The 10,510-nt window shown below is 45.9% G+C and overlaps 1 protein-coding gene across 3 annotated transcripts in view; it reads right to left on the bottom strand.

Annotated features, from left to right (window-relative positions):
- Positions 1-10,500, bottom strand: part of TTLL3 (tubulin tyrosine ligase like 3) — a 28,431-nt gene extending 17,931 nt beyond the window's left edge. The window contains exons 1-7 of one of the 3 annotated variants that reach the window (XM_083723481.1): positions 10,438-10,500; positions 7,876-7,960; positions 6,216-6,282; positions 4,716-4,829; positions 2,772-2,884; positions 2,369-2,543; positions 578-639 (exon numbers count right to left, since the gene is read on the bottom strand). In XM_083723481.1, the coding sequence (XP_083579607.1) occupies positions 578-639; positions 2,369-2,543; positions 2,772-2,884; positions 4,716-4,829; positions 6,216-6,282; positions 7,876-7,881 (537 nt within the window). In that variant the 5' untranslated portion in view covers positions 7,882-7,960; positions 10,438-10,500. Of the gene's footprint in view, positions 1-577; positions 640-2,368; positions 2,544-2,771; positions 2,885-4,715; positions 4,830-6,215; positions 6,283-7,875; positions 7,961-8,889; positions 9,466-10,227 lie in introns of those variants that run through there. The other 2 variants (XM_083723479.1, XM_083723480.1) reach the window with 2 other exon arrangements.
- Positions 10,501-10,510: the final 10 nt, after the last annotated feature.

A 10,510-nucleotide genomic window follows, 5' to 3' on the forward strand; every position in this document is an offset into this window, starting at 1 on the left:
TTTTGAACGTAATCCGTTCTGGAAGACCGTTCGACTTCTGAAATGTTCGAAAGCCGAGGATCAATGGGCAGCCGGCAAAATCCATTGAATAAATGGAGAAAGACGTTCGACTTCCGAGGCGTGTTTGAAAATGGAAGCAATTACTTCCGGGTTTTTGGTGTCTGGGTTCCAAATTGTTCGGTTTCCGAGATGCTCAAAAACTGAGGTACTACTGTATAAGGCCAACCAAAACGTCACAGAATAGTGTGCATGCTATTAACAATAGAACATGGAAAGCTTGCACACTGCCTTGTCACATTTGGTTGGCCTCTATTGCCTTAGTATGGATCTACTGATATTGGGGAAATCTGAATTAGAAGGAGGTGAGGGGACTGTGGGCTGCAACCCGGATGAGGACAAGATGGTGCGGAAGGCATGAAAAGCATGCAAGCCTGGGATGCATCAAATCCACTTTAAACTGCCCTGTGTGCTTGTACAGCCCTCAACGGGCTTTTGCAGGAACCAGAATTGTGGAGGGAAAGGTTTAGCTGCTTGAAGGAAGCATTTAGGGGTAAGTTCACCATCACATCAAACTAACCATAAGGCTATAGGTACTATCAATGGAATCATCCTGTTCATCTTCCCCTTCTTCCTCCTCATCTGTGAAGGAAATGGAAAACAGCGGAGTCAAGGGTCACTCACAGTCATTACTAGGGAGCAGTCTCCTTCTTGGGCACACTGAAACTGTGCTTATTACTGTGGGTAAGTCCATAAAAGGGAGTTGGAGGTGGCGCTGTGGGTTAAAGCCTCAGCGCCTAGGACTTGCCGATCGAAAGGTCGGCGGTTCGAATCCCTGCGGTGGGGTGCGCTCCCGCTGCTCGGTCCCAGCGCCTGCCAACCTAGCAGTTCGAAAGCACCTCCAGGTGCAAGTAGATAAATAGGGACCGCTTACCAGCGGGAAGGTAAACGGCGTTTCCGTGTGCAGCTCTGGCTCGCCAGATGCAGCTTTGTCACGCTGGCCACGTGACCCGGAAGTGTCTCCGGACAGCGCTGGCCCCTGGCCTCTTAAGTGAGATGGGCGCACAACCCCAGAGTCTGTCAAGACTGGCCCATACGGGCAGGGGTACCTTTACCTTAAGTCCATAAAAAGATGGGTGCTCATATATTTATATTTAATTATTATTATATTTAATTATTTTGTTGTTTTTGTAAACCACTTTGAAATTGATAACGATCTTCAAATCATTGATAGAAAGGCAGCATGGGTTTTAATTTTATAGATCTATACACACACATAAATGTTAAATGCAGAATCGCAGACACACACCTAATGATACTTAAAGGTAAAGGTAAAGGGACCTCTGACCATTAGGTCCAGTTGTGACCGACTCTGGGGTCACACTTAAATTTAAGTTGTAGAATGCACTCTCTGAAGAGGCTAAATTAGGAAAATAGCGCAGAGTGCTATTTTATTAGCAAATGTATACAGATCGTGGGTTGCCAGTGGTTTCCTTCCAAAACCTGGAGCAATATTTACATCAGTTACATCTTTTTCTTGTTACAAAAATGCCAAGTGAAATCTAAGAGTGTTTTTTTCCACCCAACCTAATATAGTCCATTTTTATTGCAAGTTTTACATTATTTTTTTCAGTCTTTTCAAACAGCTATTTTGCTGTGCTTTCCCTTGCTGTGTTGCCAACACAAACCTCATGCTTAGGAAAACATAGTAATACCATCCTGTGCTTCCTTGTAGCACTTTTACACAGTTCACTGCAAGCTCTTTAAGGTCCAATCAATGGCCATTTGAGAAGGTTAAGTAACCCATGGGAAACAGTGTAAAGTCAGAGGTGACGTTTTAAGAGAGGTGGAGGTAGTTTGAAAGTACTATTGGTGCCCTCAACACACATATTTCCAATCCTAGGACAAAATATAGCTTGGCTTTTCAGTGTTTCACACTGAACAAATGAAAGCCAGTTGTGATGGGCACTGTTTGGCTAGCGCCTCTGCCATGTCAAACCTAAGTCTATTAGTAGCTTTGCACCTGTTTTTATAGTGTGCATGGATTTATTTGGAGCAGGAACAGATGAACATATCTGGTGCTTGTACATCTGAGATTCTTCCAAAAATTCAAAACAAACTTTCGAATGTTTTTAAATACCATTGCAGAGGGTTGGGCTAGATGCTCCTTGAGGTCCCTTCCAATGCTACAGTGATATGATTCTATGAAATACCTCTTTTTAAGTGGTTCTAATTGAGAATCTCAATGTTTCATTTTACGTTTTTGTAAATCGCCTAGAGGGTTTCCTCTTTTGTAAATATACAGTCAGGCGGCATATAAATTTTGTTCAATACAATTAAAAGAGAAGTTGCAAGAGGCTGGTGGCCTTACCGTCCTCAGGCCCATCACTGTCATCACCATCTTCATCCTGCTCCCCATCAGGCGGACGTTCTCGCTTATTCACTACTTTAGCCACCTTGGGAAACTTCCTCTCCACCCAACCCCTGCCAAGCAGCCGTCTCCGAATCACGGGGTAAGGGCCGTTCACCATGAAGATCTTCCTTTGCTATGGGGCAACAGGAGAGGCTTATCAACTTTGCCCTGCAGTGGGGAGGTGAGGCAGAGACTCTCCCCTCAGTGATAATAATAATAATAATAATAATAATAATAATAATAATAATAATATCCTCCCCGTTGGGCTAGGTTGACCCATCCAACCAAGGCTACAGAAGAGGGGGAAACAGGCAGGGTGAAGGCTAAAAAGGCAGAGACCATGTGAACCAAAGCCACTCACCTTGATGGCTCTCTCCACAAACTGCCTGGCTTGCTTGAGGCGCTCTGGGTTGAAGGAAGAGTTGAAGTTGATGCTGCGAGGTGAGCGTCCCTCTATCAAAGAGGCTGCATCTCCTGGGACGAAAAAGAAGAAGGGGGGAGCCTAGCTAGGCTTTCCAACCTTTGTGACCTCTAGCACCTACCTCACATAGTGAGACATTGTGAAACTTTTTTTAAAAAAAATATGATTTTTATTAAATTTGCCATTTTACAATTTCAGATAAATCTTTTACGCACTTAAGATATCAATGACTTCCATTCTTCTCTTCCCATTGTTCTATACCAATTGGTTTTCCATCATTACATCCATCAAAACTTATTTACACTGTGAATTTATCTTAACACTGCCAGTGTTTTCAGCTGCGTACAATTATTTTCCATATGTTCAATAAAACGTTTTCCAATCTTCTTTAAATGTATGTTCTTCTTGTTCTCTTCTTCTGTATGTTAAGACTGCAAGTTGTGCATATTCTGTCAACTTAAGTTGCCAATCTTCTTTGGTTGGGACCTCACTCATTTTCCATTTTTGGGCTAACAAAACATAGGCCGCAATTGTTGTTGCATACATAAATAACCTTTTCTGACACCTGGGAATTTCAGTCTGAATTATCCCCAACAGAAAGGACTCTGGTTTTCTGCGGGAAAGTTATCTTAAACATTTTTTTTCAATTCATTATAAATCATTTCCCAATATTCTTTTATCCTTTTACAAATCCACCACATATGAAAGAATGTTCCGTCCACCTCTTTACATTTCCAGCACTTAACTGATTCTGTCTTAGAAATCTTAGCAAGCCCACATCGAGTTAAATACCATCCGTGAATCATTTTCAGGTAATTCTCTTTCAAAGAATAGCATGCTGTAAATTTCAAGTCGCTTTTCCAAAGTTTCTCCCAGAGGTTAAAATCTAAACAGTGGTACCTTGGTTGTCAAAAGTCTTGGCTCCTGAACAAATTGGCTCCCTAACACCACAAACCCGGAACTGAGTGTTCCGGTTTGTGAACGTTTTTGGGAAGCCAAATGTCCGATGCGGCTTCCACACACGGCTTCTGATTGACTGCAGCCAATCAGAAGCCGCGCCTTGGTTTTTGAATGGTTCCAGGAGTTGAACAGACCCCTGGAATGGATTAAGTTCAACAACCAAGGTAGCACTGTTTAGTGGTACCTCAGTTTACAAACTTAAACTGTTCCAGAAGTTCGTTCTTAAACTGAAACCGTTCTTAAACCAAGACACGCTTTCCCTAATGAGGCTTCCCGCCGCCAGTGCCCTTCCACCATTCGGATTCCATTCTTAGATTGAGATAAAGTTCACAAACCGGAGCACTACTTCTGGTTTTGCGGAGTTCGTAAACCGAATCATTCATAAACAGCACTGTTCCTAAACCGAGGTACCACTGTGTTGTGTCCTATATCCAGTGTGCCACCACCTTTGTATCACCTGGCAACCAGGAAGTCCAATTAAGCAAGGATTAACAGCCAGCACACATTATCAACGGTAAAGAATCTGTAGGAGCCTGAAGGGAACATGCCTTAGATGCACAACTCATATCCACCAGGAGTTATGAATTTGGTGTCGTTGGCCTGATTCTGTAGAATTCCCTCCCAGCTGAAATCAGACAGGCCTTCTCCCTGTTGAAGGGCAGGCATGTAACAAAGACCTTTCTACTTCAGCAACCATTTTAAGGAAGTTTTGTTTTCATGTTTAATTTTAATTGAACTTGCCCATTGTATACGTTTCCAAAAAAATTATGTGCACTGCTTAGAAACTGCAAAAATAAGAAGGGGAAATAACACAAAGAGGATCAATAAACAAAATAAAACAATAAAGCAAATCTAGAGGGGATAGCAAATGACATGAACATTAACCCACGGCACAGAACCCCTGGCAGTATCTTGGCAACTCACCTTCTTGTCTATACCTGCTGGTATTGGGAGCGGTGGATGGGTGGCGGTGAGTGGGGTGCAGCTGTGTACGTTCGATGTTGGAGGGGGCATCTCCGTCAGGCTTCAATCTGCCAACTGAGCACAGTTGGATGAGGAACATTTAAAAGAACAATGGTTCAAATGGCACATTAGGGGACTACATGGCTAGTCTAAGACATATTATGATACAGAAAAGCACACCTGAAGAAGCAGGACTCGTTCCTGCTATGACTTAAGAATGGAAGAGGCAGGAGATAATGGACCTCTACCTTAGGGCCGTATCCAACACAGCAGTTTGTTGGTGCAACAGATTTCTGTACATGATCTAGAGCAGGGGTAGGCAACCTAAAGCCCAGGGCCGGATGCGGCCCAATCACCTACTCAATCTGGCCCTTGGACGGTCCAGGAATCAGCGTGTTTTTACATGAGTCGAATGTGTCCTTTTATTTAAACTGCATCTCTGGGTTATTTGTGGGGCCTGCCTTGTGTTTTTACATGAGTAGAACGCGTGCTTTTATTTAAAATGCATCTCTGGGTTATTGTGGGGCATAGGAATTCGTTCATTATTATTTTTTTCAAAATATAGTCCAGCCACCCACAAGGTCTGAAGGATGGAGGACCGACCCATGGCTGAAAAAGCTCGCTGACCCCTGATCTAGAGCCTCCTCTTTTTCGTTTGTCCCCTGCACCTCTGGTGCACCCTCAAAATTAGTTCCAGAGTGTTGGAGGAGCCTCCAGAGCAGATTTTGGGGCATGGAGGAGGAGGAAAGGAAGCCAAAGTCCCCATTGTGTCAGTGGAACCCTGCTGGTGCAACACTGGATACAATATTTGTCAGTATGTACTAAGAATGGATGCTTTTGAATTATGGTGCTGGAGGAGACTCTTGAGAGTCCCATGGACTGCAAGAAGATCAAACCTCTCCATTCTTAAGGAAATCAGCCCTGAGTGCTCACTGGAAGGACAGATCCTGAAGCTGAGGCTCCAATACTTTGGCCACCTCATGAGAAGAGAAGACTCCCTGGAAAAGACCCTGATGTTGGGAAAGATTGAGGGCACAAGGAGAAGGGGGGAACAGAGGATGAGATGGTTGGACAGTGTTCTTGAAGCTACCAGCATGAGTTTGACTAAACTGCAGGAGGCAGTGGAAGACAGGAGTGCCTGGCGTGCTCTGGTCCATGGGGCATGAAGAGTAGGACACAACTAAACGACTAAACAACAACAACCACCATGAAGGTAGAGCAAAGTCATCATGGCCAGCAGCCATTGGGAGCCTTATCCTCCATGAATTTGCCCAATTGTCTCTTAAATCCATTGGTGGCCATCACTGCTTCCTGTGGGAAGGAGTTCCATAGTTCAATTGTAAACTGTGCGAAGAAGGGCACGAGGTTGGGAAAGGATGCTGCAGGCAGCCTTTTGTCCTGAAGGCACCTCTTTGACCTAGGAAGCATGGAGTAGAAATCTTGGAGTAGCTGCTACCTTACCTCCTCTGCTGGTCCTTCTGCCCCCTCCAGCGTCACTGTCCCCTCCTGCTTTACACTTTGGGCCCAACTGTGAGAGACCAAAAGAAACACTGAGGTTGTTAAAAGATCCTATGACTCCAAAAGGAATGCAGCCCCACAAGACTTCCAGGGGATTGCCCTACTCCAAAGGCAAATGCAGCAAAAATGACACAATAAAGGTCCAACGGAATGCTGCAGCTAGACTGGTGACCAGGAGTGGCTGCTAAGACCATATAACACTGGTCCTGAAAGACCTACATTGGCTCCCAGTACGTTTCCAAACACAATTCAAAGTGTTGGTGCTGACCTTTAAAGCCCTAAACGGCCTCAGTCCTGTATACCTGAAGAAGCGTCTCCACCTCCATCGGTCCTCCTCTGAGTGAGGAGTGAGGTTACAGGAAACCAGGCAGAGGGCCTTCTTGGTAGTGGCGCCTGCCCTGTGGAATGCCCTCCCATCAGATGTCAAGGAAACAAACAACTATCTGACTTTTAGAAGACATCTGAAGGCAGCCCTGTTTAGGGAAGTTTTTAATGTTTGATGTTTTATCATGTTTTTAATATTCTGTTGGGAGCTGCCCAGAGTGGCTAGGGGAACTCAGCCAGATGGGCAGGGTATAAATAATATATTATTATTATTATTATTATTATTATTATTATTAACACTGACAAATCTGCAACTCCCATGACCACTGTTTCTTCTAGGACAATCGGCTTGTTCTTGGATCTTCAGAAGCTCTGTTCAAAGAGCTGCAGAAAACAGTGTGTTTTCAGAAGCCCCACTCAAAGCACTATCTTGGCTTGCACTTTGAAAAGGGCTTTGCAGGCCAGCAAACACCCTTTTGACAAAGCCTCAACTTTACATACCTCAAAAGTGACTCCGTATATGACATCAGGTGTTGTAGAGCAGTGGGTGTGGTCTGGCCGGCCAAATAGGGAGGGCATCATAGAATGGGCAAAATGAGATTCCCCACTCCTGTTCTAGGTCTTGCTCTTCTTTAATACTGGATTTATGTTTTGGACAGGAGAGGTGTGAGCTTGTAGTGAAGTGAGAGAGCATCAGCTCTGCAGAGACTACCACAAAACACTTGCATTCCTTTGACTGCCACCCTACCCCAAACACCCTTTAGGGGTCACTGTAGCCTTTGCCCACTGTGTGGTGCCTGCAACCAGTTGAGAATTTGGAGTAAACATGCCCACCATTTATGGGTCACGACAGCCTCTTCAAAACTGAACTGAACACATATCCCATGTATTTCGGGGGGGGGGTTGCTATACAAGCATTGTACGCTGAGAAGAATATTTGGCATCCTGGCAAACTCAGCTTCCATTTCTCGAAACCCAGCCCATATAGCTCTGGGGAAAAAAACCTTGCACATGTGTGGTTACCAGAGTCTGGTGAGGAAGTGAGCAGAGTTTACAAACAGAGAGGCAAGGTATTACGACTTTAGTTAGCTTTTTATAGTACCCTACAATTTAGTCTACCCCTCAGATATTGCCCTCTTTTAATTCCCTCAAGTCAGGGACATGAATTCCAAATCCTTTCAAAATATTGATCGCTGAAACAATATATTTGGGCAAAGCAGTACATTCCCAGAGAATCTGGATCCTGGTTGTCCCAATAAGCAGCTCCACGGTCAATCACCTGCATATTCTTGGTGCCAGCTCCACTGCCTGTCCAGCAACTCACAGTGAACAGGTATGTCAGTCATGGCGCACCGCACAGCCACCTGCAGGGACAAGGTGACAAGCTCACTGTTGCAGCTAAGCTAGAGATCCCTCCTCTCCACATCAATATCCCACATAGGAGCTTATGACAGAATATAATCCGCAGACACCCGCATCATACAACCTATGGCAGCTGTCCACATTCTATTCTATTCTATTCTATTCTATTCTATTCTATTCTATTCTATTAAAAAATCTAGCCAGGATTTTTTTTTTGGGGGGGGGCAGGGCTTTTGTTAGGGGGCAGAACCTCAGTTAGCTATGCATTTTTATTTGGCAGGGCAGGATGGATCTGCACCCAATACTGCTTATTTTTGTTGGAGTCCGTTGATAAACCTAGCTTTTCCCAGAAGCTTTTCAGAGATGCTCACTTGGGTTCAGACAGACCACTAACAGCTGAGCTGACCCAAAGGTGCCCCTGCACTGTTTATGCTCTTTTTGCAAACTTAAAATGGGCTTTTCATTTTGGAAATCATTTTTTAAAGTGCTTTTTCCTTCACTGCCAGGCACAAAGCAGCTCAGGTCATTAGACAGGGAAGCACTGCTTGATCACATCAATACACAAACACACACACACATTCAAGCTATTGGGCACCCTTCCCCTTCCAAAATCTAAACCAACAGTTCCCATACCCCCCAGCTGCTTCCCCTCGCTATCCACCCTCCAACCAAGCACAGCATTCCCAGGTAAACATAACCGTGTAAGAAACAGGTCTTTGAGCTCCGAAAAAGCTGGCACCGCAACATAGGTGCCAACTCCCTGAGCACCCACAAAATTCCCCATGAAGGTGCCGGGCACCCACAGGGTCATTGCACGCTGCATGGCACCCACGTCCCCGGGGCACCCACGGTCGCGGGGCCAAGTTGGCGCTATTGCACCGCAACGGAAACGAGAGCACCTCTGTGCATGTGCAAAGGGCATTCCTCTCACCGAGCGGTAACGAGGCCATCAGGAGCCGCGGCAGACGAACCCCATTCCTCCTCTTGCACGGGGACCTCTTCTTCTCTCCCCACCCACAAAGTTACTACCCCACAGCCTTGTCTCCACGGCCGGCTGCCCCAACCAGCATCCTCCCCCACCTACGGGCAGTTTCCGAGTCCCTTCCCCGCCCCCCGAAAAGCCGAGGCTCCCGCTCCCGCCGCCGGCGAGGGCCCAGCTCCTCCGCAAGACTCCCATGCGGCTGTTTGGCGTTTCTATGGAAACCAGGCAGAGCGGCAGGTGCTCCAGGAGAGGCCTTTACGTTTTGCTTTGTTAAAACACGTGCCCCTCCCCCCCACCCCGGGCCTTTCAGAAAGATCTTTTGCAAAAGGTATTTTGAGGAGAATTCGTTCTGTTCCAGAGCAACTGAAGCTTGCTAACTAGATAATGGCCAAAATAAGGATAATTAGAAAGGAGATCTCAAAAGCCATGCACCTCCTCTATTTTAAGCTGCTTTCCAGGACCTTCTTCCTGAATCAAAACAGGGATGTTAACTGATCAGCAGAGGTGGTTTGCCAAACCCTCCTTGCCTACTACAGTGGTACCTCAGGTTACATACGCTTCAGGTTACAGACTCCGCTAACCCAGAAATAGTGCTTCAGGTTAAGAACTTTGCTTCAGGATGAGAACAGAAATCGTGCTCCAGCAGCGTGGCAGCAGCAGGAGGCCCCATTAGCTAAAGTGGTGCTTCAGGTTAAGAACAGTTTCAGGTTAAGAACGGACCTCTGGAACGAATTAAGTACTTAAGCCGAGGTACCACTGTATATCCTTCTCTCTCTTTCTTGTGGTTGATAGGGCACTCTCATCAGTGCACTGCTTAAGGTAGAAGCTACTAACCAGTTCCTGAGCTCCCATTAGCCTCAGCCAGCAGGGCCAATGGTCATGGAGGATGGGAACTGTAGTCCAACATGCATCTTGGGGGAAGCTGTTCAGCTGCCCTTGCCTTAAGGATATTTCCCGTGCCCCTCAAAATCAGGTGTGGGGAACTTTTGGCCTCCCAAAGATTGCCAAACTACAACTACAACTCCCATCAGCCCTAGCAAGCATGGCCAATGGCCAGGGATGGTGGATGTTGTAGGTTCAGCCACATCTGAAAATGGGGGAAATTATATCAAGGATAAGACTCCAGAGGGGGAGGAGTAAGGTTTTGGCAGCAGAGTTCAAGGACCAATATATTGAGCAAAGAACAACACAAATCAGACTGTTGTAGGTGCAAGTATCCTTAGCTGGCCTTAGGGGCACACATCTACACGGGCTCTATCCAAAAGGGACATACTATTCCTAATTTACCTTAGTTGCGACTCATACTGTCTCCCTGCTACCTCTGATGACTCATGCACATTTGTGGCTGAACCCCCGGGCTTGGTGTCCACTTGACCCTGTAAAATTCACGTGTGGGCAAAAGCCTACTTCCGGCTGCAGGTATACGAAGCCCAGACTGGGCACAGTGGGAGGGTTTGTGGCTCAGAAGCAAACAACCTCCCTAGGCTTGAGGCCTACCTTGCAAGAGAGGGCCAATGGCATTGTATTATATCACCTGCTCGAGACCTGCAGAGAATGCTCAGGATGGCTC

This window comes from Podarcis gaigeae, assembly GCF_964106915.1.
Source record: "Podarcis gaigeae genome assembly, chromosome: 2".
In the NCBI taxonomy this organism is placed as follows: domain Eukaryota; kingdom Metazoa; phylum Chordata; class Lepidosauria; order Squamata; family Lacertidae; genus Podarcis; species Podarcis gaigeae.